Source organism: Myiozetetes cayanensis, unplaced genomic scaffold (genome assembly GCF_022539395.1).
Source record: "Myiozetetes cayanensis isolate MyiCay16 unplaced genomic scaffold, myiCay2020 scf2-11, whole genome shotgun sequence".
Lineage (NCBI taxonomy): Eukaryota > Metazoa > Chordata > Aves > Passeriformes > Tyrannidae > Myiozetetes > Myiozetetes cayanensis.
This window is the reverse complement of record NW_026087411.1, coordinates 94,368,560-94,396,414: the sequence shown is the minus strand read 5'-3', so window position 1 is coordinate 94,396,414 and position 27,855 is coordinate 94,368,560. Positions and strand designations below refer to the sequence as shown.

The 27,855-nt window shown below is 41.5% G+C and overlaps 2 protein-coding genes across 6 annotated transcripts in view; both read left to right on the top strand.

Annotated features, from left to right (window-relative positions):
• The first annotated feature begins 612 nt into the window (after window positions 1-612).
• Window positions 613-7,824, top strand: CLN8 (CLN8 transmembrane ER and ERGIC protein). Of its 3 annotated transcripts, none has more exons than XM_050316084.1 (3): window positions 613-702; window positions 2,409-3,052; window positions 3,460-7,824. In XM_050316084.1, the coding sequence occupies exons 2-3, from the start codon at window positions 2,465-2,467 to the stop codon at window positions 3,772-3,774; spliced, it is 903 nt and encodes a 300-aa protein (XP_050172041.1). In that variant the 5' UTR covers window positions 613-702; window positions 2,409-2,464; the 3' UTR covers window positions 3,775-7,824. The 3 variants fall into 3 exon arrangements, with proteins under 3 accessions (XP_050172041.1, XP_050172040.1, XP_050172039.1); XM_050316083.1 differs by lacking the exon at window positions 613-702 and adding an exon at window positions 931-1,077; XM_050316082.1 differs by lacking the exon at window positions 613-702 and adding an exon at window positions 931-1,091.
• Window positions 7,825-14,533: 6,709 nt separating this feature from the next.
• The window catches only part of ARHGEF10 (Rho guanine nucleotide exchange factor 10), a 111,137-nt gene continuing 97,815 nt past the window's right edge, over window positions 14,534-27,855 (top strand). For all 3 annotated transcript variants that reach the window (XM_050315436.1, XM_050315435.1, XM_050315434.1), the window contains exon 1: window positions 14,534-14,657. The gene's annotated coding sequence lies outside the window, so the exon portion shown is untranslated. The remainder of the gene's footprint in view (window positions 14,658-27,855) is intronic.

The following is a 27,855-nucleotide window of genomic DNA, read 5'->3' as shown; positions in this document are numbered from 1 at the left end:
GGGAGCCAGCGCATTAAAAGGAGGCAGAAGCTGTAGGTTTTGTCCCGGGACTTTTCCAACAAACAGCTGTTGCTGCCTGTACCTAAACTACTGAGGTGGCACACGGACAGATCTTGCAAAGAAAGAGCCTGGGGGTCCGCAGGGACAGGGGTATCACATTAGCAATTAAAAGCAAATCCACAAACCCTCTCCTGCTCAGTTACCCTGCTGCTCTGGCAAGCCCCTGTTTTCCGCAGGGAATGGCAGTATTTCCCTCCTCTCCTCTGGAAAGCGAGCGCGCGTCAGACTTCAGGACGGGTTTCCCAGCTCTGGTCTCTCACCACAAGTAGACCCAGTTTAGGATGTCAGCTATTGTAGGCCAGTACTCCATGTGAGAGAAGTTGTGTCTTGATTTGTCTTTGTTCGGTCACTTTTTTGAGGAATCCCCATGTCTGTTGTGGGACTGAGCTTTTCCCTGCCAGAACTGGCAGTTCCTGCCAGCGACTCCCGTTGAATCCAAAGCATACCGCGGGAGCGGGGCTGGCGAACAGCCGAGGAACCCTCCCGGGGTGGGTTCAGTGACCGCGGAAGATCCAGCCGGGATGAGTCACCGGGATCACAGCGTCACTTGTCTCAAGCATGGACAGAACCACGGAACAGAACACCACGACATCCGTTTAATAATTTGTTGCCTTTAATGAAACTGGATAATTATGGTCAAAGGTATTGGCTATGGCATCGCTGATACTTCTTTTTTACCACTATTCCTGCTGAGCAGGGTGGTGAGGGCTCACCTTCCCGCGGCGGCGCCTGCCGTGAGGGAGACACACCCACACCGCAAACAAACCTCCCCCGCCCCCCCAGTGGTACCGCCGCGCCCTCCCCCGGCCCCGCCGTGGTTGGTGCCGACAGCGGCGCATGCGCAGAGGGCGGTGCTGCGGGACCGGCGGGTCGGGCCGGGTCGGGGCCTCCCCGGGCGGGTCGGGCTGGTCCGGGCCGGGCGCTCCCGGGGGCCGGGGGGGCAGTCCCCGAGCCGGGCAGGGCAGTCTCCGAGCTGAGCCGGGAAGGGCCGTCCCGCCATCGCGGGCAGCGCCGTGGGTGAGGAGCGGCGGGTGAGAGCGGGGTTTGTGTGCCGGCACCAGCCCTCCCGGTCTGCGTGAGGAGCTCGGCGGGGGCGGGACGGGGACGAGGACGAGGACGGGATATCGGTGCCGTGTCTGTGCCGTGTCTGTGCCGTGTCTGTGCCGTGTCTCTGCGGGGGCGGAGGAGCTGTCACGGCAGTGGGTCGCGCTGTTCAGGGCCTGGTCGTGCCGTCGGATCGGTGTGTTTTGCCCCTGATTTTCCCCGGGAGATGAGGGGGGGGCCTGCTGGGACCTCAGGTCGGCCTTGCCAGGCGGCGCGGGATGGGCAAAGGGCCTTGGCGGCTCCCGGCTCACCCCCTCCTTGGGGCGGGGCACCTGAGCGAAGGGCAGGGCGAGCAGGTGCCTGGGGGTCTAGGCTGTGGTGGTGGGATTTGCTGCCTGCTGAAGCGGGGCAAGAGATTCTCGTTGAGAGGTTCTGCTTTCGCTGTCTTTTGTAGCTTTTTCATCTGGCTCGCACCAGACTGCCAAACGCGTAGTGGTGTTAAGTATTTACAGGCTGCGATGGGTCTCGTGGTCCTGCTAATGCCGCCTAAATAATTCATAAACCGAGCTGGCATTCAAATCTTTCAGTACTGGCTGGCTTTTCTCTCCCTGCTTATCCTTGTTTTTGAACCACAGTGTGTTCAGGAAGTTTCAGCTAACTTGGTGCTGGGCTGTTCAGTTAATTACACTGATGTTGTTAATAATATATAATAATGTCGCTTGTTTGCATTCCGTAGTCTCTTTTCATTTTTGAATATGTTTTCTGTTGGAAAGTGGCTTAATGTTCAAACACTGATTGCACAACCTTGTTTTAAGCCATGATCATGACAGCCCTTTTCCATTGTAAGTGGTCCCACTTACTGCATTAAGTTTCTGTGGTTTTATGTCCTGGATCTATATTTGAGATACTGAATTGCACCTAAAGCCATAGCAAATGGTGGAAGATCAGTGTAGGAAAAGCAGGGGAGTAGTACAATAACTGCGCAATACTGTTGAAATAAAAGTTTCATAAGTAACAAAACAGGATTTGCTTCTTGTATTTTGTCTTCCTGTTTCTTGCCTTCCTACCTGACCCTCTTCTGCTTTTGCTTCAGTGCATTACTTTGTACCAGTACAGATTTCACAGGCCAGTTTTTAATCTGAAACATGTTGCTTAAGATTTTTTTGTCTGTCTGCCTCTGGGAATACTGCCTAATGGCAACAGGACCAAAGTCATAACTGCAGTGGATGTGAGTTCTCTGTGGTTTAGAAGCTGTGTATATGGATGACTTGAAAATTCACTAAGTATTTTTCTCCTTGTTCCAGATGGAAAAGAAGAGTTCATGGTTTCTGATTTATGTAACAGCAGAGGCTGAATAGACATGAAGGATACTATAGTGGGAATGAGAAGCGTCAAAAGAGAAGAAATGAATCCTGCAAATGATGATGGAGTGCTTGGGACCATCTTTGACTGGGACTATCTCTTATGGGAAGTTCGTTTGACAATATTAGCTGCTGGTTTTTTCATCTACTTGGCAGTATTTCTTCTGTCTCACTGGTTGTCTTCATGGAGAAGTACCACTTACCGTGCCTTGTATGCAAAGGAGAAGGTGTTTTGGAATATGGCAGTCACACGTGGTGTGTTTGGACTTCAGAGCTGTGTTGCTGGGTTATGGGCTTTGCTCATAGATCCCGTTTTTCATGCTGATAAAGTGTATTCGCAGCAAAAGTGGAGTTGGTTTAACTGTTTAATAGCTGCTGGATTTTTCGTGCTTGAAAATGTAGCAGTCCATGTGTCCAACATTGTTTTTAGAACATTTGATGTGTTCTTGGTAGTTCATCATTTGCTTGCTTTTGGTGGCTTGGCTGGTCTGGTAATTAATGTGAAATCTGGACATTATCTGCCTTTGATGGGAATGTTGCTGGAGATGAGTACTCCCGCAACGTGCATTTCCTGGATGCTTCTGAAGGTAAGAATGTGATAATTTTCAGATTATGTTTGTGTATCAGTTTTTGTGCATTTTACTTGTCTGTAGGTGGTCTGTGTGGTTTGTCTGGATAGCTTTTCATCAAAACTGTGTTAATCCAACTGATATCCATGTTATTGCCATACCTGCTTTTGTAGTGATGGTATTTCTGTAGTCCTCCATGGAGGTTTCTGTGTGGTGCTTTGTGTGTGCGCATTGTGAGATGGTATAGATGTGTACTGAGTTTGGGATGCCATATACATGAGGAATATCATAGCACTATGCAGAAAAAATGCCTGAGAGCGTGTGTTTGTGAAAGCTGGATATTTGCGTTAGTTCTATAATTCCTCAGTTCCTTATCTTGAAGTAACAATCTCACTTCTGCATACTTTGTGTTCTTGTTTTTCTAGGCTGGCTGTGCTAACACCTTTTTCTGGAAGGCAAACCAGTGGGTGATGATCCACCTGTTTCACTGCCGCATGATTCTTACTTACCACATGTGGTGGGTGTGTATTTTCAATTGGAATTCTGTGGTTGAAAACCTGGGACTTCTTCACTTTATTGTTTTATTCTCTGGATTATTTGCTGTTACACTAATACTTAACCCATACTGGACATACAAAAAAACTCAGCAACTCCTCAACCCAACAGACTGGAACTTTGAAAATAAAACAGTGGAAAATGGAAAATTAAACGGTGAAACACAACAAAAGAAGAAGATATAACACTGAAGCAGCAGTTTCCTAGTAGGGTAACGCAGAAGTACAATGCGAAGTAATTCTTTGCATGTGAATTAGAAACTTTTACAAGAAGCTCATTGACACAGTGGTTCCTTGCTGGTAGCATTCTGTATGCATCAGAAATATTGAAAAGCATTGTTTGTGCTTCATATGTGCATACACGTTAAAACTTAACCCTCTTGGTTATGAATTATGCCAACAATTTTGTCAGATTGGGCAGTATTTCATAATTTAGAAGTGACATGCTCCCTGTTGGCAGCCTTTGTCCTAATGCTTCAAAGCGGCTTCACAGTTGTCTGTTAAGCTCAACTTGAATCAAGTTTAGCTTGGATCATATTTCACATATGGCAGAGATGCTGGTACTGGAAATTACGTTGTTGATTAATATCAATTATGACCCAAGTTAGGTATGCATACATACCTAGTTCCTGTGTGCCAGTGAATCATTCCAAGTGGCTGAACTGGTCAGTGGAAGAATGCAGTCATGGCTTAGCTTTGGGGTTTGTTGTTCGTTGGTTTGTGGGTTTTTGGTGTTTTTTTGTTTTGTTATTAATTTTTTTTGTTTTTTATTTTAAGTTCACTTGAGGAACAGGAAGATAATTGTTTGAGTGTTTGCTGTCAAAGTGAGTTGTAGTTTCAGGTTGCCCTCAATATGGGAGGAGTTTGTATCCACCAAAAACGTGCATGTGGGGATGCACACATTTGCTGTATGTGTAGACTAGCTAGGTAATCATAGTGATCTCTTCTGGAATTGAAATCAATGAAGTACAAGTGGCAACAACAGAATGTGACTCTGCTCTGTCCTTCAAAAGACTGCTGCTTGATTAGTAAAATTATTTTATTTGTAGACCCCACTAGTTCCACTAGTGCTCCTGTTATGGTTCCTCTTATTTTTGGAAATGCACTTAGTTTTAGAGGATTTTAGAGTCTGAGATGACTCCTCAGTGGAGAAAAGCCCAGCTCACCTCCTGTAGAGTTCTGTTGTTCTTTTAGTGTTTTTATTTACCTTTGAAGAGCATACAAAATGATGCTAACAATCTTTTGCACTTTATCTCTCACATCACAAAAATCTTTCCTTGACTTGAGTAATTCGGTTCCTTTTTGGATAGGGACTAATGGCGATGGATGTTCTCCCACTTAAAATATTGGTCTGATGATTCCTGGGTGAAGTGTTGGGAAGCGGATTAAGGGATAAAGATCACTATAGAAGAGAGTGACCCCTAGTGGCAGGAGATTGACAAAGATACTATTACCGGTGCATGGGACTAGTAAGATAAAAAGCCTCTTAATTGGAACTGTGTGTGACATGACTGCTACACAGATTTATTTTGCAAAGCATAAGACTGGGCAAGTGCAAACTGTGAAGAATTTTAGGTCGAGCCATGGGTTAGAAACTTCGTGTACTGATCTGTGGTGGAACATATTGTTTTAAAAGTGTAAGGAAAGCACTCTTTGGTGAAAACAGCCCCATTTTATTAAGCTTTAGTGGCAGTGTTTTTTTGTTCTGAGTGAAGAGAGGAAACTAGTGGTCAGGTTTTTGTGTTACCTAATTCACTCTTTGTGAGCACAGAGTTGAATTGCTGCTCTGTGAGGGAGAGAAAACATCTTTCTATTAGGTCACAAATATTTAGCCAGATCCTCTTGATAATGATGAAGAGGTGAATATCTGAAATTGCCCATTCAAAACTAGGCTGAGAGGGACAGTTGTTTTATACAGCAACCCTGTCTGTTAACTCTGCTTATACTCGATAGAGAACTTGGAGCTGTCTTCTTACTCCTAAGATGGGCAAAATGAGGTTGCCAAAACCCTGCAATGTCACCTGTCTGGGCACCATCCTATAGTAAAAAGAGTTCTCTAGAGCCTCTCCTGAGGATTCATTGGGGGGAGAGTACTGTTAAGAGTACTTTGAAGAAAGCAGAGAGATGAATTCCTTGGAAATGAATCCGAAAAATGTGATCCGAATGCATATGTAGCAGAATCCAAACCTCACTTGCAGGAGTTCAGAGAGAAAGGCAGAGGGTAAATCACCAGTGACCAGATATCAAAATGATGGTGTGCTCTATGAAGCTTAACATTTAAAGGTTTGGATTCAATAAAACAAGGTAATAATTATAAAAGTCCCAGCTACAGAATTCTGAAGAATCCTAACAGAAAATGGAAGCATCAGAAGTAGTGTGGGCCAGGTGTGTAATTCTTACAGTGGCTGGCTAAAGGAGGTGAAGTTCTATGTGCTAAAATAAAAGAATATGGAGAGTGGGAGTTAGTAGTGAATTTGTGACTGAAAAAAGCAGACAGATGGAAATTTATGCCATGGTACCAGATATCTAACATGTAATATTTTGTATTATTTTTGTAATTTTATTAAATGGCTTTTAAATATTGCATTAAAATTATGTTTTTATCATCATAATGCAGTCTTTTTAGTTTGCATCATAGTGTGGGCTTTTTCATGCAAACAGTGTTATGGTATATATTAAATCTTTTGCATGTCTTAACCGTATAATGAATAATATCTCGGAACACATGTTAACCTAAACACTGGTAGACCTTCTAGAACAAGAAAGCCATGAAATAAAAGAAGTAACAGCACTCATTTATGTTGGTTTGATGGGATTTTACAGGCCAGCTAGAAATACAATACATCAAAAACAGACAACCATCATCTTGATGGCTTAGAGTAGAGTTACGGGTTCTGTTACTCAGAACCTCTTATACTACAATATAAAAAGACCTTTTTCAAAGGTGTGTAGGGATTGGACAAGGGCAGTGGCTTTACACTGAAAGAGGGAAGATTTAGATTAGATATTAATATAAAATTCTTCACTATGAGGGTGGTGAGGCACTGCAACAGGTTCCCCAGAGAAGCTGTGAATGCTCCATCCCTGGAAGTGCGTTCAAGGCCAGGCTGGATAGGGCTTTGAGCATCCTGGTCTACTGGGTGGCATCCCTGCCCATGGCAAAGGAGTTGGAACTAGATTATCTTTAAGGTCCCTTTCACCCCAAACCATTCTGTGATTCTTCACTGCCTTTTGACTGCTTCCTTCAGGAGGATTTTGTGGTTTGTTATTGTGGATGACTGATTGCTCTGAAACAATCCTGAAAAAGTTCTCAAACTGAGGGTTTTGGTGTCTAATTACTCTTACAACTAAATACTGCTTTTCAACCCAAAGGTAGACTAGCCATATCTTGTTTGTAAATTTTGTTGATGTGAAACTAATCCCAGTCCCCTTGGGCCTCTTACATGGCCTCATCCACAATCCCATGTAGAAAAAGGCACAGTCAGCTTTAACAGTGGCTGGATCAGGTCACAAGGTTTGCTGCTGTGGATTTGGAAAACCCTTGCATAACATGATTTTGGGTGAATTTTTTGTTTGCCAAGGTGACTGTTATGGACATGGTTCTGCTCTCTTGTTGAACAAGTTTATTGGAAGGAGTGCTGTTTGAAGCTCTTTTTTCTAAAAAACCCCAACAACCCAAACCAACAAACTATAGTGGGACTGAGGGTGTTTGGTTGTTTGGTTTGGTTTTTTTTAAAGAAAAATATCTGATCTAAGAAGCCTTGACCAGGCATCTGGTTCTTACTGTCTTCAAACAACATTCCTAAATCACAGTTTGTGTTTTCCTCAGTTTATGTCCTGTCATATGTTTTTTTTCCAAAAGTTGTCATGGTTTCTTCCCCCCAACCCCTCAATTTTTCTATAATATTTACTTGCAGTACTGGTCATGATCTTGCAGCCATCACATTACCATGGCAATATTTTCGTCTAGTAGTTTTCAACATTTCCTGTCAGGCTCATCTTTCACTAAATAACCATGTCCAAATCTTCAGGGTTTTTTGCGTTTTCCTGAACACAATGATTAACTATTGATGTGATGTACATTTATAAGAAACCTTTTATAACCTCAGGGAGACTTACACTTAAAGTGAATTTAGAAGTATTAACCAAACTCAAGTCTGCTCTTATACAATGTAACATTTGCTGAATGGTACAGCATTTTTACGCTGTGTACATAAATAAAAGTATTTTATTGAATAGCTGTCTACTGTGAGTTTCATTTACTGATTAAAAAATGCCTATTATGTTTTTACTTGCTACTTGTAGCTTAAACAGTTTATGCAATGCATGCACTAAAAAAATTGATTTGTTTGTTTTGAAGTGTTCTGTTAAAGTTGACAAAGGTATGTCATACTTTTGAAATACCATATCCATGGAAATAGCTATAAAACCTAGTAAACTAATGTTCCTTCACCAGCATTTAACATGTTCCCATGAGCTTGTTCAGAACACCAGAAGCTGTGGTATATGTAAGTATGCATTAAAAAGAGTTAAAAAAACATCCTTTCTGGCTTATGTATCTGAAGTGTGTGGTCCATTTTTGTATTAGCCTCTAACTGTGAAGACACTGCATTTAGTTCCACATGACACACCATGGTTTAGTATAAACTACCAACAACAAAAACAACATAAACCCAAACAAACACCAAAAACTTATCTTGTTGCAAAAAAATACAATTCTAAGCATTAAAAATGTGTGTCTTGCATGGTGCTTTGCAGGAATTAATTCCTGATGCTTTTCAACATTAGTGAGTTAAAGGAACACAGCATCGTTACTGGCACTTTAATTATTCTTATAAGAATGCACTGTGCAAGCAACTGGCTGGCTGCCTCTGCACTGAAGTCCGCAAGATTGATTGAGGCAGAAGCGAGACATTCATGTGTAAAGCTCCACTAACTGGAATGTGTGTGGGTACAGACTGGGATGAGAAGAACAATGTATAATAGTGTTTGTATGAATAAAGTCCCTTTTTTGTTTTTGATAAATGATCTGTAAATTAATTTAAATGTTATTAATGTTTTGCTATTCAGATGTTTTCAATTAAAAGGTCAAATTTTACTTAGTAGTTCTTACTATATTTCCCAGAAAGTATTGTCACTTAAGCTGACAGTGTTATTCAGCAACTACAATCTTCTGATCTTATGTCATGGCATTGGTACTTCAGTTGGAACAGAAAAATACAATCAGTGGTCATTAATTAAGTAAATTATACCTGTTGCTGTAGTTTTCAGTCCCCCAGATGGGTTTCCAGTGTTGGAAGAGGTGCTTTATGCTCTGGATCCAATAGACTAATTAGCATGTTCTAGTAGTGATGGTGCCACAGAGCAGGAACAAATGTTTTTTCAGCACATTGTGCCTTCCTGTTTTCCCCAAGCTGAACAGTGATAAATGAGCTGGAATGACAAAGATACAGCAAACCTGCAAGAACATAGCTGTCGTTGTTTATAGCTCAAGGTGGCAGACAGGCCAAGCTTGAAAGGAGTGGTGCCTGCTCATGTGTCCACAAATAAGAAGAAAGCAAGGAAATTGGCTGGGCTATTGCTTGCTGCTATTGTGTATATGTTCTGATGAGTCAGCTAGGGTCACTGCTGAGTCCTTAGGGATATGACCTGAGCAGAGAGTGGAAATTTAATACTCGCTTTATCAGATGCATTACTTCTGGTCTGATATATTTATTTCCTCATATGATTTCAGCCACCTCTGCTCCCTTGACTGCTTGGCTCACATGAGCATGCTGCATAAGCTGACAGTGTTTTCACCAGTATGTCACTTGATACTTACTGTAAAGACTTGAGAGGTTTTAGTACTGGTAATCAATTGTGGCAGCTCCAGGTACTCACTCTATGTGACTTCTGTTTTGCTTTACAGATCTGCAACTTCCCTCTCCTGCTTTGCTGCTTCTGCTGCCAGAAGCAGTTTACCATGTGAACACTGCATTCTGTCACCAAAGCTGTGTTCACTGAAATCTAAGCATGGGAATTGCACAAAGCAGGCTACAAAATATACCTGAGAAAGGACTAATTTTGTACAAGGTAGAGGGTTGACTTCCCTATGTTTCTGGACCTTGCAGTTCTGTCAGGATCTCGTAAGCATAAATCAAGATTATAACTATGATATCTTAAAAAAAAAAAGCCATGCAGGCAAACTGTAAAAGTACATAGAGTGCTTTTGCATGGTTGTTTGCATAGAGTAGGCATAGAGCATCTAACAAGAGTTTGCTTATCTTGTTTTGTGGGTCATATTTACAGGAAGAAAGTGTATCCTGGAAAGCAGCAGTAGGCTTGCTTAGGAGTCATAAGAATTAAATGCAAAAAAATAACCTAGGAGGCTTTGGGATGAGGTAGCTGGGACTGGTTGTTATATTGTCCAATCAGGTTTCAGTAGGACATGAATACGTAGTTTGTCCGATGCTTTAACTCTTCCCTTTTTTTCTCAGCACTGTATAGTTTTAAAAGTATCACTGACACCGGTTGAGGCTAAGGTTAAGGAACTTTTTTTAGGACATCAGAATTCCCAAGCAATGTATTGCCCAAGGCTAAAAGAACCTAAAGTCTGTTCTAATTTAAAGTAATTTATTCTTGTATTATCACTGCCTTTTTATCTTACATAATTATTTTTTACACCTGGAGACTCATTTGCATATTCATGAATACAAATCAATCTGCCCTTTTATTTTCCTAGCCATACTAATACTCTTTGTTTGTCACTTTTCCTCCTTGAATTCCTTTTTATTAAATGTTGGCAGCTTAGAGTTGTCCGTAGCATTTGATATAAAGTCTTCTCAGTGTCTTGTATTACACTAGTACCTCCTTTCCACCCCTGGGAACAGCTCTGCTTCAGCCAAAGGCTGCATTTGTCTTTCAAGGTTGCATGACCTCAGTGCTTCGTGGTCCTCTGGTGAGAGGAAATTCACTTAAGTTTTTCCCTTCCTCAGCTTCAGAATGAAACAGAACCATCAGAGCACAGCAAAATAACTAAAGGTAGGAATTCTGTGTTATAGAAACAACTTGTGCATATGGCTGTATGGTGCCCATGTGTGGGCAGTGGGGGCTGCAAGGGGCTCTATGAGGGAAGGCTGTGGGACTGCCCCTTGCTGGACAGATAATTCCAGCCAGCTCTGACCTACCGTAGCTGAGGAGGGGACACCCTGGAGGAAAAATATGGAAGAAAGGACAAAAATGCTGCATAAAAGGGAAGAGGGAGGGGAAGAAAGTGAGAGGAACAGCCCTGTGATCATCCAGGTCAGTGAAGAAGGAAGGGGAGAAGCTGCTTCAGGCACCAGAGCAGAGATTCCCCTGTAGCCTGTGGAGGAGCCCTCAAAGGAGCAGGTTTATCCTGAAAGACTGAAGCCTGTGGGAAGGACCCACACTGAAGCAGTTGAAAAATGTGAGGAGGAAGAAGAAGTACAGGGAGGAGCTATTATGGACTGACCCCAGTTCCCATCCCACTGTGCCCCTCAGGGTGTTGGAAGCCAAGGACTTGGGAATGAAGGAATGATACTGAGCTTGGCAAGAAGACGGAGTGGAGGGGGGAGGTGTTTTTACTTTTGTCTTTGATACTCACCATCCCAACCTAATTTTAATTGGCAATAAATGAAATTTCCCCAAGTTGAGTCTGTTTGGCCCATGACAGTAGTTGCTGAGGAATCATTCTGACCCACAAGGTTTCCAGCTTATTTTCTTCCCTCATCCTGTTGACAAAGGGGGGTGAGAGCATGGCTGGGTTGGGGTTTCTCTGCTGGCCAAGGTCAACCCATCACAAGAAGTTATGGCATTGGCTGTACTATCACTCATGTGCCACTCATGACAACAAGGAGCTGATGTAACACAACGGCTCTGGTGCTGAGGGAGAATTTGTACCTAGTCTGTCTGAATTGCCAGTCTGAGAATTTGACTTGCAAAGATTCCTCATAAAAGAAGGAAAGAACGTGAAATAAAATGCACTCATGAAAGAAATTCCAGTGCTGGTAAAAGATTGCAGTATTATAAAATTCAGTTGTCAGGTTAACTTGTAATGGTATGCTCAGAATTGACAAACTGTCTCCCAGTAGTGGTGTTGGTGCTTCAGGGAGACCTGGAAGACAAGTCAGCAGTAGGCAGCATATCAGAAGGTGAATAAGCAGTGCTTTTATAAAACCAAATGTTATTTTTGAGGTAATAGTCTGGATTTAAGAAAACTGTGTGGCTTGCCTTTTAAAAAATTCATATATATATATATGTATTTAAAAATTCTAAAAAGTATTGTCACTCATCTGGTTTGGTAAAGGGCACCTGTAACTTTACAAGACTTCAGCAGGAATTCTGCAGATACTCAAGCAAGGTTTTTGGATATCCTGGCTTTGAGTGGTTTCTGAGGTATTACAGTAAGCAGATGACATAATGTCTTATTGGGAGACTCCTGAGAACAACAGGAGAAACAACTTCTGAATTTCCAGTGGATAAATACTCCGTAGGAAAAAGTGCCAGCTACATCAGCTTTTAAACAGAAGAAAGAAACTGAGAAAGTCTGTCTTTGCTGGAGAACGATAAGCTAAGTTTTAGTTTCCTTGTTCAGATTTCATGCAATGTTTTTGAAAGCAAATCACAGGAATGATGTCATATCCTTAGGTGTCATAAATTTAGGTTTACATTCAACCATGCCATTTTCCATGGAGAGAGAAAAAAGAGGTCCTATCTTCACTGCACTGTGTCACAGGAGGCCAGGACACTGCCCAGTGTTGATGGGGTCCCTAAGATGCCCAGTACATGTACAGGAGTAGATGTATGGTATAGGTGCATGGGGTAGCTGACCTATGTATAGTGTCTTGGAGGCAAGAGATATCTTTGCTGAAGCCCCAGTAATCAACAGTGAGAGTAAATAAATTATGGTGAGGCCTCATGCAAGGGTCATCAGGAAAACCAATTTAAACATCAGCTTCTTAGAATCTGGTTATAAAAAGCTTCATGTTAACAGTGAAGACAGCCATTATCTGCATTCTCATTATCAACAACTAATTATGGGTGGATAAAAAATTAATTTGTGATCACTATTATTAGGGTGCTAATTATTACTGCTAATAGGATGTTGCCTTAGAAAATAGTAGGAAAGTGCAAGTTATTTTGGAAGTTAGTTTTTATTTTTTACAAGTTGATCTGCTGTTGTTGGATTTGTTGAAGAAGGTTTTCACAGTGACCTTTTATTTGAATTAAGAGAAGGATATTTACATATGGTCACCAGAATCAAAGAAGTGGTTGTCAGATATCAAAAAGGTTCATAAAAGAACTCTAGGAAGGATTTGAATTTTGTCTCTCTAACAGTGAAAGATAATTATGAAAGGGAGAATTTAATGCAAATTGTGAGCTGGCTGCTAAAAGAAGAATATTGCTAGTGAATGGTATTTTTAATTACAGAATCAAACTAGTTGTACTTGGTCTAGATATGTGTCTGTTCTTTAACATGGCCTCTAGCGATAAGGACTTATTTAACAGTTTGCTAAAGACTGATTCCCTGTCACTTCAGCTCCTGAAATCATAGCTTGCTGTGAATGAAGTGCAACACATTTAAAAATTACAGAAACAACAGGATAGAGTGGTGTCTTTGCTGGAAGCTGAAGTGAATGCCATAATGGTATTCCTGGCCTTAACCTTTACATATGGCCCAATTTTTTTGTTTTCTTTTTGCACAGAACCTATAGAGGTATGTGAGGACTATTTTGAGTTCATACTGTGATGAACTGCACTAAAAAGAAATAACTTTGTGAAAATGGAAACATTTTTTGAAAGTAATACTTTTAAATACTTAATTTGTAATTCAGATTGAATGAACTCATATGAAGTCAAGGGTAATTGTGAATGTGTGTTGTTAAACAAAGAAAAATGTAGGAAAAAGGTGGATTCATCAAATGTTGAATGCCATAACTTAATACTAACATTTTCATGTGAAGATAATGAATTTACTATAACTGGGCGTATTTGGCGTATTTTATTACTGGCTGTAGCATTGGTGCACTGAAATAGGCAAGGATCGCCACTGGATAACATATGGATCTTTGAACAGCATTTACCTCAAAGTTTTCATTCTTAAAAGTAGTCCAAAGATTTCAAATAATATTTAACAATATTAAATAGTTGTAATGACTTTTAATGTATTTAGTAACTTATAATGTACTTAGGAGCATTTATTTTCATCAAAGTGTGACAGATGTGTAACTGGATAATTTTTCAAAACAATTGCATCTTAGAAAGGTTTCCTTTTTTATTCTAAGGAAGGGGCACATTGTCCTGAATGTACAAGTCGTTGGTGTTATTTCCAGGATAAACATTCCATGATTTTGTGGCACACATGCATTCCATGCGTGGGTGGCTGCGTGGTTGGCTTGGTCAGTGGTCTGCAGCGATGCTTGCTGGCAGGACCATCACACAACAAGGATGGGGAAAGAGCAAAAAGACTCGGTGTGAGGTGCCAGCACCTCTAGACAGCCTTTAATTCTAAAAACAGGGTTTCGAGTGATAAATGAGATTAAATTCCAGTGGCCCGGTGTGCACTCTGGCGTGCTCAGGGGCTATTCGTGAGCGTGTGGCTGACGGGAAAAGCAGTCCCGTCGCTCGTGTGCCCATTTCTCCATCCCCGGAGAGCTCCGCTCTGCCCCCCCGTTACACCGACGCCCCCCTGGAGCAGGGCCCCGGGATGCGCTCCCGCCCCGGGCGGTGTCACGTGCGGCGGCAGGAATGCGGCGGCTCCGGGGGGAACGCGCTCGGCCCGGCCCGCCCCGCCCCGGCTCTCCCGGCTGCGCCAACCGGGAGCCGGCGGGGCCGGGGGCGGGGTCCGGGAGGGGCGGCGGCCCCGGGCGGGCGGTGACGGCAGCGGGGCCGGGCGGCTCCCGCCGGGCTCAGGAGCTCCGCTCGGCGGCCACTGCGAGCGCCGCGGCGGGGAGTGACGTGTCCGGGCAGCGGGGCAGCCGCCGCAGCACAGCACAGCGGAGCGCAGCGCAGCGGGCCGGGCGGCGGCCGCCTCCGAGCGCCTGGCGGCGGCTCCGGCCGCGGCGGAGGAGGTGGGTGCTCGCTCCGGGCCGGGGTCCCTCTCCGGTGTTAGTCACGGAAAGTTTGGCCCTCGGAGAGCGGGCTCGGTGTTGGGTGCCGAGGCGCCCCTCGGGGGTCGGGGCAGCCTCGCTGGGGCTGCGGGGGGCGCGGGGTGGTGGCTGGGCACGGCCCGGGGGAGGAGAGGGGAACCCGGGGGGTGAGATCTGTCATTAAAGAGGTTTTGCCCGTGCAAGGCGGGTTGCTGAAGCGAGGGGGCGAGGGGTCCCTAAGACGCATCCGCGCCTTGGCCAAACTTCTCGCTCTTGAACTGGGGAACTTGTTTGCTCCAGGTTTTCGCGGGGGGTTTCTCGCGTGTGCGCCGCCGGCTCCAGCTTCCCTCCCCTCTCCATCAGATACGGACAAGGCTATGAAAAATCGAGCTCCCATGAGGGCTGGAGTTTTTTCTTCCCCGTTTTTCAAAGCTGGTGTCGACCACAGGTTTTTAGTTGGCATCTGCAATTGAACTGGCTGTCTTAAAACAGGGGAAAATGTACTTCACAGTAACAACTGTCCTTTAATGTATTTTTTTCCAAGGAGGTTTTAAAATTGTCCTTGGTTTGTTGGTAATTTACGGTGCAACTGTTGGGAGAAGAAATTATATACTTGTTTGTGGTGATCCCAGACCCTGTCGTTGCTTTTGCAAGATGCCCTGTGCTTACAGGGTAAGGCAAGAACAGCTTTCAGAGATTGCCCAGTCATTCACCTGGGCAAGTGAGTGAGCAGGCTGTGTCAGTAGGCAGTACCAGGTACTTGGAAAAGCAGCTATTAATAATTTGTCCACGGCAAAGGCTTATTTTAAAGACCTTTAGGAAGTGCATGTATTTTTGATCAAAACAATTTTATCCATTCTAAATTCTGCCCTCTTTCATTTACATATTCGATCCTTTTTGTTTGTTTGTTTGTTTTTACTTCTTTCTTTCCCAAAGTTACTAACATCATGATTTTTGCCTTGCGCTGGCAGGTTTGAAGTTGTTTAATTGCAATGTAAAGAGCATCTTTTTTTTTTTTTCTCAATTATGCAATTTAACTGTTAGCATAAAAAGATGTAGGATTTTTTTGTCTTGCATGAATCAGGAAATAAAAAGGATCAGTTAAGAACTGTTTCATGCTAAATAACTACAGTAAGATTATACCACCATGTGTGAGTTTGTGGCTATTTTTATTGTAAAGAAAATAATTTTTTTCCCAAAGCCTTCACACCACTTGTTGAACTCCAGTGAGCAGTCTGTTCTGCAGTAGAAATGAAGTATTAATTTTTTTTTATTTTTGTTGGTGCTCAAGAGATGCAGATTTATTGCCTGAACATGGGACATGTCGGGTGCCTACAAGTTCAAGCCCATTATTCAGGCAGGGGTTCTGGGTTTTCAGCTGTTTTCTTCAATGGACACTTCATTCTTTTCACTTGGGTGATCTGTTTGATCTTGATAATCTGCCTGACTTGCTTTGTTTAATCCATCTTGTCTTTTTTTTTTTTTTCCCACCCTCTGGCACAGCAGTCCATGAACCAGTTACATGTGTTTATCTGGTTGTGAACAATAGTTCTTTAGATGTTACCTTGAAATCTGATACCTCTGAAGGCTTTACAGTGAAGTTTCAAGGTTTTTATAATACATTCTATGGATTTCGTAGCTTACCTGTGGCATTGTACATAACCTCCTGTGTGAGTGATGACAGGTGTCTTGTGATGGCACTGGGTGTCCAGTGTGTGGGACTTCTGTGGCTGATACCCACAGATGGATGTGGTGGGAGAAAGGACCATGGAAGCAGAAAAATGCTTGAGCAATGTGCTGTCCCTCATCTCCTGGATGAGTGCCTGGAACCAGCAGGATCCTCTGTATTGTATAATACAAGATGTGGAGAGGAGCCCCAGTGCTGCATGACAGGTGTGTGCGTGCTGGCATTGCAACTCTGAGACGTGGGGGCCAAGTGTGCAAGTCCTGTGCTACTGTCTCTGACAGGCCAGTGGTGAGCACACCACAGCACTGAAAAGGGGGTTGACTCCCTCTCTCTGTGCCCAGGAGTTCTCTCTGACCCCGAGCTATGCTTATGCTTGGCAGATAGGCTATGGTTTCACTCATCAGTAGATTGCAAAAATCCTTTCCCAGCAGAATACTGTGAAAGTGTCCCTGACCCATGCATGGCAGGGACGTTGGAACTAGATGATCTTTAAGGTCCCTTCCAAGCCAAACCATTCTATGATTCTATGAAGAAATGTCAGCACCAGAGGAGTTCTTCAGTTGATTCTTGAGCTGTTTAGGAGTCCTTGCATAGTTTATAAACATTTGAAGGAAAACAAGCTGGTCTAAAACCTGACAGACTATTGTCAAACTTCATAATTGTTAATGGAATTTAATGCAATTGGGAATAACACGTTACTCATTTGTAAAACAGGAAGTCTATTAACTGCTTCTATATAAAGGAGAAATTATTTTTAGAATCTGTTGTAGAAAATTTGTAAACTTCAGTCTATTTCTGAAGAAGCCAGGAAGCAAAATCTGCAGTCCAGGAGAAGGAGGAGCAGTTTTGATTCAGACTTTCAGATTGAACTTTGTGTATTGTGCTGAGCAGTACCTGGTTTATCTGTAGTACTACTGCTCTCAATTTTGTATGGGATGGAGAAATGAGCAGTGTGTAGTACTTATTTTCTTCACATTTTCTATTAATTTTCTTTACACTTATGTAAAGTGACTTGTTTCACTTTTTTCTTTTTCTTTTATTATGTATTTCCATTTTACAATTTTAGTTTAGAATTGGAGAAGGAATCTCATGTGGAGTTGTCTTGTGGCCTCTAAATTTAAAGGTGTTCCTTTAAACAGTCTTTCTGTAAGTTCAGCTTTCTGATGGTTTTTTTGAGCTGCAAGTGCATTTATGGACTGTCTTTGGATGCTTCTTGTGGGATATCTATTGCAGCAAGAAACGTCTTTGGAGTTACAGTGTTAAACCCTGTGAATGCAATCATCGAGTGAGTCCTACTTTTTGAACACTTTGTATCTTATAATGGGGTAATAAATGAGGCTGCACTGATAGTGGTATGAATTAGTTTTTCATTTTGTATATATTCTACAAGGTGTGAGGGAGGCATTTTTTGTATCCAAGACCGTATCTTGTTAAAATCAGCATTCATTGCAGATATTTTTTCCCACTGCCATTCATATTCGTACAAAGTCATTCTTGTTTTTGCATCTGTTAGTGGAACAGTAATATTGGTAAATTCATTTCTGAATCTGGAAGTAGTTTTAATGAGTAAAAAAGCTGGAAGCCTGGATGCTTGGAAATTATCAGGAATTCATAAACTGAACCGTGAGAATTACTTAGGGAGACTGCAGGTATGTTATGATGGGGAGGTACTCTTTGTAATAAGGAAAGGAAGCACACGAGCAAGGTAAATAAGACTCTCATTATGGACCTATACAAGTATTTCTTAATATTCCTTCTGGTTTTTTTCAAATCTTTGTCAGTAATGTCATTATGTATTTGCATATTTGGTTTGCAGAGAGTAGAATCTCAGTGACTCAAGTTCTGTCACATATCCATGGAAGGAAACTGCTACATTATTACCATCTTTTGAGATTTAAATCAGTTGGACATTTTCTTACAGTACTGAGTTTTACTTGCACCAAAATATTTTGGATTATATTGAAACCAGGAAGATGTAAAAGTGCAACTTGTTTTTAAAGGAGTGATGACAAGTAATGCTAAACAAGATTTGAAAAATATGTTTTCAAACTTGTGTTTTTAGATCAAAAACTTGATTCATGTTTTATTCTGAAATGCCTGAATCAGCAAGACTGTGGGAAGTGATGCATAACTGCACAACATCGATTCATGTCCTACATGTTCACTGCTCAGTCAGGAAGCCTGAAGCTTAATGTCAAATGCGTGGGTGAAGCAGTTAAGCAGAGCAAAATAAATTGTTCTACTTACGTGCTGCTGAATAGGGGCATTATCTTGGGAAAATCTGTTTCAGTGACTTACTGTACTGTACAACACTTGTTACTTGGGACTGAACCATGAATGTGAACTATTAGGATCCGAGCTCAAGGTCAAACATTCACTCTTGCTTTTGTTCTACAATCTTTTTTTTTCCTTGAAATGCATTAAAAAAATTGCAGAAATCATATGAATATTTTTGTGCTTATTGATACCGAATATATGTCTCAGAAACTTCAAGAAAGAGGGTAAACATTGTTTTCTCATCTCTAAACTGGGATAGTAAGTTATTGGAAAGTAGATGACAATATTTAGATTTCCTGCTAGGATCACTGTGAGTCTTGAGCTTATGTCTCTTGTCTTTATATTTTTCACCTTTTTAATGCACTCACTGACTCATCCTCAGTTTTCTTTTAGAATTTTATACATAATATTTAATATTGCTGTAAACCATGGACTGACTTTTGAGTTCTAAAAGCCTCACTTTTGAACTGTAGAAGATTGAGAAGAAAAAGGTCTAGTAGATAATATCCAAATCAAGGAAAGAGTGAAGACTGCTGATGTTAGGACTAGATGCAGAACTTACACTTCCCTGGGAAACCACCTTCTGTTATATATTTTTTGAAGAGAAAGGCTGTTCTTTGCAGGTGCTATTACTATTTTTCTTTCTTACTGTAATTAATTATTTAAAAACGTCATTATCTGATTTCTGACTTATTTGAATAAACTTTTGGTGTTATAAAAAGAAAATCAAAGAAAATTTTGTTATTTTTCTAGAGCATGCATTATGACTTTATTATTATTAGATATGTATTTCCTTATTTTACTTCAAATATTTGTGAAACTCAGAAATAAGACAGTACTTATATTCTTAATAACTTTATTCATCAAGTGAAATAATTTTGTTCATTTGGATACTTTTGTAATGATCAGATGTAATGTGTTGTCCTTGGTGAGAAACAGCATAGTTACTTTTCCAAGGACAATAATACCTAAAGAGCTGAAAATGTTTAGTAGAAGTGTTTCTGTCAGGACTTAGTTTGCAGGCTGCAGCAGTAACTGAATATTCATTTCAGTGTATCCTTTAACTTGTATTGCTGGAAAGAACTTGGTGGAAATTTTCATCAGTTGTCATCAGCATCGTGAAAGACAACCTACACCTTGTAAAAAACTAGGATGCATGAATTTAATGCAAGTTTGAACAGGACTTTCTGCTTTTTTGGTGGATGTGTGACTGAAGTACAGTTGGAGGGGAAAAATGCTTATTGACTGTATCCATAATATTTCCCCTGATTTTGGTTTACATCACAGTTGCAGCATGTGAGGATCTTCTCTGACTGAAAAACGCAAACATTGCTGAGGGTATTTCCAATTAAAGTAATACTTGATATCCAGTATAGAAAGGGACTGCTCTGAATTAAGTTTAAAAAAGGAAATTACAGAAATAAAATTACTTTTACAGATGAAGTTACTTGATTGCAATCAAATTGTAGAGCAAATTAAGAAAAATGTTCTTAGTATTCATACATTTTTATTTTGCTTCCATATGCAAGACGGAAGATCATTGTCTTGACTCAGTAACGCAGTTCTCTAGCTTGTGTGGCACAGAACAAGGTAAATCAAATCATCCTTGACTTAAAGCATATGATGCCATCGTTCTCTTTTAATTCTTCAGATTCTTGCATTTTGTTATGGTACTCTTGGCCTCCAGGATGGCCTCCAAAACCTGGGGTGATGCCTGTCTTCTTCTTTTGGGTATTCAAACAGTTACCAGAACAAAAGATGGGTGCAAGGCTCATTCACTAAAAGTCAAGTGCCCTATATGCATGTTCAGGAACCTCTTCCCTTCCCTGGTTTCAGTAACTTTTTATCCATACTCTCATTCCTTAAAATTTGTAGGTCATGGCTTTCCTATTTGTAAAGTAAGTATATTGCTACCGAGCTTAATAAAACTATATGTTTGTGTTGGGTTCAGCATTTTGCAGAATGTCATTGTGATGTGGGTAGTTTTGCTAGATGAGTGGAAACCTGGTGGGATGGTTAGTTTTAGAGATGACTAATTGATTATAACTTGAGACTGGTAACCAGTTGAGGGCCCAGGTCTGTCACAGGATGTGTCCTTGTTAATGATATGCATAATGACATGCATGATGTGGAGGTGTACCAGCCCTTGCTCATGAAGTTTGCAGGTGACACCAAACAGGGAAAAAGAGGTGAGCAGTGGATGTGCCTGAGGTCTGGATTGTCATTCAGAAGGACCTGGGCAGGTTGGAGAAGCTGTCTGGAAGGAACTCTGTGGAATTCAACAATGACGAGGGCAAGGTTGCGCACCTGTGAAGGAATGTCTTCTCCAAGGGAAGGGTTCCTCTTCATCAGCACTTGTCAGACCACACCTGGAGTGTTGCTTCCAGTTTTGTGTCCACACCCCCTTCCGCCCAAGTACAAGAGATGTGGATAAAACTGAACAAGTTCAGCACAAGGCTACCACAATATCAGGGGCTGGTAACACTGTGCTGCAGGAGAGTCTGAGGGAGCTGGGCTTGTTTGGCCTGGAGAAGAGATGCCTCATGGGGGCCTGATGGCAGTGTGCTCTTGCCTGCTGGCAGGCTGTCAAGGTGACAGGACAGCAGGCTATGCTCCTAACTGAAGTAAGGGTTGTTCTAACTAGATATAAGGACAATCTTTTTTTCTAGGAAGACAACAAAGCAAGGAAACAGGATGCCTGGCAAGGTCATGCAGTCTATCTTTAGAGATTTTCAGTATCTCAACAGATACTGCCTGGTCTCATCTGGTAGCCTGGTCTCGTTTGGTAGCTGACCTGGCTTTGAGCAGCAGGTTGAACTACATGACCTCCTGCCAACCTGAATGAGTCTATCAAGCGGTGATTCTGTATTTTGCCTTACAAAAATAATCTGTAGAGGGGAAGAACATAAATATTAAAAATGTAACAGTGCTTTCTGATTGCATTGTGGTCAGGACCCCTTGGACAAATTTACAGATGCAATCTGTGCTTTCTTCCTCTTTTCCCCTCCTCTAGATGATGTACTAAGCAGGAATACACTCTAGCTGAAAAAGTGTAAATAATAGCCTTTAGAAAGACAGACTAGAAAACCAATCTTCAACCATGTTTTTGGGGTGTCTCTGTAGATTTTTTCTTGTTCAGGGCTTACTGCTGCTGTGCTGTTCTCTGGCTTTGAGTAGGCTACTGATTGGTGTGAGAAAAAAAAGCCAACTAGGTCTTGGTGAAGTGGATTCTCTATACATTCTGAAAAACGTGCATCCCTGCGGATCTGACCTTGTTTGGATTGCTGCGGGAAATAGAATTCCCCCAACTTTAACTGATCCAGGAACTGGGCTTCATATTAATTTTCTGAATAAACCTCTGTACTTCCTTTGTTATTCCATTGCCCATGATTTAGGTAATTTTCTTCGATAAATTTAAGAATAAAATTTGTATAGAACAGGACTGTTAGCTATTAATAAAATCATTAATATACATAACATACATTGAAAGAAATAATGATCCAGTGTTGATATAGACTTCTTCTATGGCTTACAGCATGTGATGGGAAGCTGTCATAATATGAATGCTTACTTCATTCATACCCCCCCTTCATTCATACCTCTTAAAAAAATCTACAGTATGTGTTTCATAGGGATAACTTGTATGGAAAACAAACTGTACTATAATTTTTGGGGTTTTTTTCAGTGTAACGGAGCCTTCTTGATGTACAGGAGGAAAAAAGAAAGGAATTAACCTTCTACCTTCTGCTTTCTTTTTTATCTTGTCTTTTCTCTGCACACCTGGAAGAGTCTTTATATCAAATTTCAGCAAGATTTACTTCCCAATAGGAATTCTGTAGTTAGGGGTGGAAGAAGACTTAATTTGGCATTACACAGCAATATTCACTAAGTGATGTGGACACAAGAGGTTTTTAGACATTCATGGGCCTTACCTTCACAGTTTTTCTTGGTTTGGTGTTGTTTTTTTTAGTTTAATTTTCAGACTTCAAGCCTTTCTCAGAGACATTGCTACTTGGATTAAGCTTTCTCCATGAGTCACGGTTCCTGGGAAATCAGTCTCCTTGATTCAGCTTCTGTTTCCTGTGATAAAATGTTCATTGGCTCATTCTCCAGTGTTAAGAATGAAGAATCCTGATGTTGCTGCAGTTATAGTGCACACACATGCCTAAGGAGAGCGTATGTCAATCAGCTTTGCAGTTCTTAGGGTGGTGGAGCTGAAAAAACTTGGCAGCACGTGGTCCCTTGGGAGCTCAGTGTATGGATACCGTACCCCCAGATCTGAAGGCTGCACTGGCCTGTAGTTTTGGCAGAGTTTGTGTTGGTCCCATTTCTGTTACCTACTGACCTCTGTACAAGTAGTGACTTTTGGAAAATAGTTTTGTTGAAGTGGAAATGCAGATGTTGATCAGTATTTGTAGTCTTGTAGCTGAGAACTGATGGTCTGTTGTTTGTCCCACAATTAGAGGAAATCATTGAATGAACTGTGATGTGCAGATGTAGCTGAGAAGCCTAGTCCTGGAGGCAGAAGGAGTTACCAGAGGTTAGGAGAAGGGAAACTGAGTCGCAGAGAGGAACACTGACATTCTTCTGTAGTCTTTGGATAAGTGTAAAGGTGCTTTTGTTTCCTTTGCTGAAACTGCCATTTGCTGTGGAATCAGAATTTGAGTCTCACAGATTATGCAGTTGTTAGCACTCTGAGGTTGTGAGGTCTGCTGTGGAACATCACAGACTCCAACTTCCTTCAGTACCAGCTTTCAAAGGTGCCTTCAGTACCATGGTCAAAGGTGAGTGTTCTTGGTGGAAAATTTAAAGTAAGTGTTGGGTGCTGTCCTTGGGGTTCATTTCACATTTGAACAACTCTGGCTTCTGGTGTGAGTGCCGTTGGAAATCTGACTGCTTTGACTGTGTGGGACTTCTCTGCATCAGAAACATTGCCCAGGAACATCTGATTTTAACGTGGTATTTTAATTACTTTTTTTTTCCCTATATGGCAATTTAAAATTTAGACATTTAATGAGGAACTGAATATATTGTGGTATAATGAGGGATCTGATTTTCTTTTTTGTTCAAAATTCATGCATTTAATGATTATTCCTGATTTTTAATGCCAAGCTTAGGAAGTTACTAACTAAACACCTGGAATAAAGGCATGCTACTGTGCTACAAGTAGGGTTTTTTTAACAGCAGTAGTAGTCTTTTTAGTGGAGCCCCTGGTGGTCTAGTGGTAAAGGCGCGGCGCTATCACCGCTGAGACCCGGGTTCGATTCCCGGTCAGGGCCACTCCCAGGCAGGTGGGGCTCGTTAGCCCTTAAAGGCAACCCACCTACGTCCTAAGGACCTCACTGCCACCGTCCAAGCTTGCTTGGCCCCGGCAGATGAACCTTAGGATTAAAGGGTGGGCTCAGTTCCGCGCACACTGTGTCTCACCTAAAAAATCCAATGCGCAGGCTGGAAGGTGTAAAGACCTTCCCCGGATCTTTGCTCGCGAAGACTGGCCATTAATTAAGTAGTCTTTTAGGTTTGGAGTAGTTGGGATTTGCTTGGATGAATTGGTTCAGTTATAAGTGGGCAGGTAAACTGGGAACTTAAAAAATTGGAAAACTATCTTTCTTCTTTCAGACTGTAAATATAAGTAAGAATTACCTGTTCCTGCTAACAGTTTGAGAGGAAAGGACCAGATGAAAACATCAGGAAGCAACATGGGAAGTGTAGGCCAGTATCTTGACCAGAGTGGGTCAGCTGCCTTTAATAAGAGTGTCCAGGAGATCCTTGGCCTCTCTCACTGCATTTGCTGTATGTTTGGCCCACAGGGGAAATGTGGGGGAAGGGAGGGAAAGGAGGTAATCTGTAGATCATCACTGTGGTCCACACCAGTCATTGCTACCTCTACCCACATCTGAAGCATAGAAGGTGATGAGCACTGAGTCAGCTGAATTGGTCACGCATCTGGATGCCAATGGGAAATCTTGAAGTTTGGGCTAGATAACTTCAAGAGCTTCTTTCTGTTCCAGTGTTTCTGTGACTGCTGTGGAAGGAGCCTGGAAGGGTGCAGTTTGAGTCATTACACAGAGGTTATACCATGTTTGAGAAATCAATTTTGTATGGGGAAAAAAACCTCCATATTTTTATGACTTCTGTGTCATGTCCAGTAGGTGAGGGCAGTTGTTCAGTTACTCAGATTCATAATTTTGTAATGGAATACACATGAATATAATAACACATATGTTTCATATTTAATAGGGAATGTTTTCTATTCGCCATTTTTAAATACCCTTGGAACAAAATTTTAATATTCTGTGTCTTAAAAGCACTTAGCTGTTAAATTTTTCATATAATTTTATGCTAAAGCAAGTAACATCTACTCAGTGGTCTCAATGTTGCATCTGGAATTTAGTGTTCAGTGTGGGGCCCCAGTACAAGTGAGGGACTGGCAAACTGGAGTGAATTCAGTGAAGGCCACTGATATGGTTAGGGATGGGAACGGGTCAGAAGAGGTTGAGGGAAATGGATGTGTCTTTTTGAGAAGAAAGGACTGAGGGGTATTGAATTGCAGTCCTCTGCTTCCCAAGGTGGGATTGGAAATAAAATGGAGCCAGGCTTTTTTCAGAGGTGTGCAGCAGGAGAATGAGAGGCAATGGCTGCAAGCTGCTGCAAGAGTAATTCCAGCTGAGCATATGGGAAAAACTCTTCCTGGAGTGGCTCATGAAGCACAGGAGCAGGATGCTCTGGGAGGTGGTGAAACCTCCACGTTCATGGGGTTTCACAACTTGGAGGGACAAAGGCCCTGAGCAATCTGATTTAATTTTGAAAACACCTTTCTTGAGTGTATGAGAGAACATTCAGAAGTGCCTTTCAGGTTAGTTTGAGCTGTTATTTCCATGATGATTGTCTGAACGCACCTGTACAGCTATGTGCTGTGTAACTCTGTTAGCAGCAGAATCAATGGGGAAAACCATTTGAGCTACAAATGCAAATGTACCATATGCTGCTAGTCAAATTAAATCATCTGCCTTAATCTTGCTTTAAACATCTCTAACTTGAGTTAGTTCCCCTGCCTCTCAATAGAAGAGTGAAAAACTTCTCTTTGAAATATGGTGATATTAGAGATTCTTCATAAATGTGCTGTCTGCTACATATAATGACTATTATTTTATTTTTGTGGAGGGTATTAATGGAATGTATAATACACAAGTGTTCTTTGCTGCTGCAGGGTTTGTCATAGCTGCTAAAAAGTAGAGAAAAATATGTGGAACTTCAAGATGAATTAATGCAATGTATAAATCAACCCCTGAGGCATTCTTAAGTGAGACAGTGTATCTTTCTTCTTGTGAATAACTGCACTGTTTAGATAGGAGCAAGCAGGTCAGTGGCTAGGACTCTAACACTGGGTCTGTGTCCTTCCTTGACACAATTCTTGTGTAATTCGAAGCATGTAACTGTGAGCTAGATCAAAATGGAAATAAAGCTGCATAGCTCAGCTCTGTGTCTTGTTAATATTTGCTTGTGAGGAAGAAATTGATTTAAAATATTATAGTTGAAGTTAACTTTCATAGACTCTTGAAAACTTGTATCGTATGTTTAAATAAAAAACACAGCACCAACATCCTCAAAGCCTTTTAGCTACTCTCTTAAAGGTGCATTTGGAAAAGCTGCTGAGACTCACTTTCAGAGATTTGGTGGTTATTATATGTTTCACACTTGAAAACCTATGCTCCAGTCATGATACAACTTTAAGAGCATAAAAAACCCTTTTCTTTAAACCATAACTATTGCTCATTTTGGCTGACAGTTTTGGTGTGGCAAGATGCATTCCAGACACTTGTAAGCAGGAACACGCCTTGGAACTCTGCAGACAGAAATTGTAGAGAGGCTTTAGAAGGGACACTGTATAGTGAAAGCATGTAATGAAATTTTTTCTGTGTTTTAGACAGATGTTGTATATGTGGGTGAATCCTTTTGGAACCTTAACTCTGAAGCCACTTGGTTTTATCTAGGACTGGACTAAGAATTACCAAATCTTAAAACAGTTTAAAAGGGAATTTTGTATGCTTAGTAAATGCAAGTTGTTATGAATTGTCTCATCACAATAGGATCTAGCTCTACCAGAGTTGTTACCTTTCCTCCTACATCTGTCCTGATGATTTGCTCTTGCATACCTAATGTTAGGGAGGTAAATTTTATGATACCTTCTAAGGCTGGATCCTTTTTTGAAGCGTTTTCTGCCATTCACTGGCACTTCTTCTGTAAGTGACAATTCATTTTACATCTGTATCCTGATCCATTTAATCTGTTATTCCTCCGCTGTTCCTTGAATTTTACTGTCTCCTTCAACTTACTGTTTTCATACTTGGGCTGTGGAGACTTTCCGAGGGCTTGGGCTGTTTTGTGTGCCGTTGCCAGCAGAAGTGGTAGCTTCTTCAGATTAACATCTATGGGCTACTCAAGAGTAGGACAGAAAATTCAGCATTAGCTCTTCAGTGCCCTGTGGAGCTTTTGGAAACTTACTTTTCCTCCTCAGCCTTGTTCTGAAATCTGTCTTTTTGACATGATGTCTTTTGAGTTAGAGTGAAAATTTTTTTGTTTTGAGGCAGAGTATATGCATCGCTCAGCACAAGAGGTTTTCCTTCTAGATGATAGTGGAATGTCGTTATTAAGTAGTGTTATGGGGAGGGAAGGAAAATGTCTCTCATGAATTCTGGGCTTTGCTCTCTCCCAGTGTGTATTCAGGACCAAAGTATGGGCATACTTTGTGAGGTTATTCTTTTCCTTAAAACATGAGATTGATGGCACTTGAGAAGAGAGGAGGAAAGAGAAGGTGCTCAGGAATCTGCTTGCTTGGTACTTCTCTGGAAAGATGAAAGGAAAAGGGCTCAAGCAGAACTTTTTAAGATCGAGGAAAAAAAAGAGGAAAGAAGTGGTTTACAAAGTGCATAATTAAAACATATCTCTGATTGCCAGGTGGAGAAAAACATTGTCAAAACTGAGGAACTTTCTAGAATTTTTATCCTTATCCCCTTCGTGAAGATTTTTAAACAGAATATGTGCTCCAAACATTGAAATAACATGTTTTAGTAATCTGCTTGTGATTGTCACAATTGGAGCTGCAGAGCACCAAATAGTTTAAAAACTTCATCTTTCTTCAGCTGGCTTACTGAGGTCATTAAACAAATTGGCTCCAATACTGAGGGCTGTATACATAAAAATCTGGACTGGATT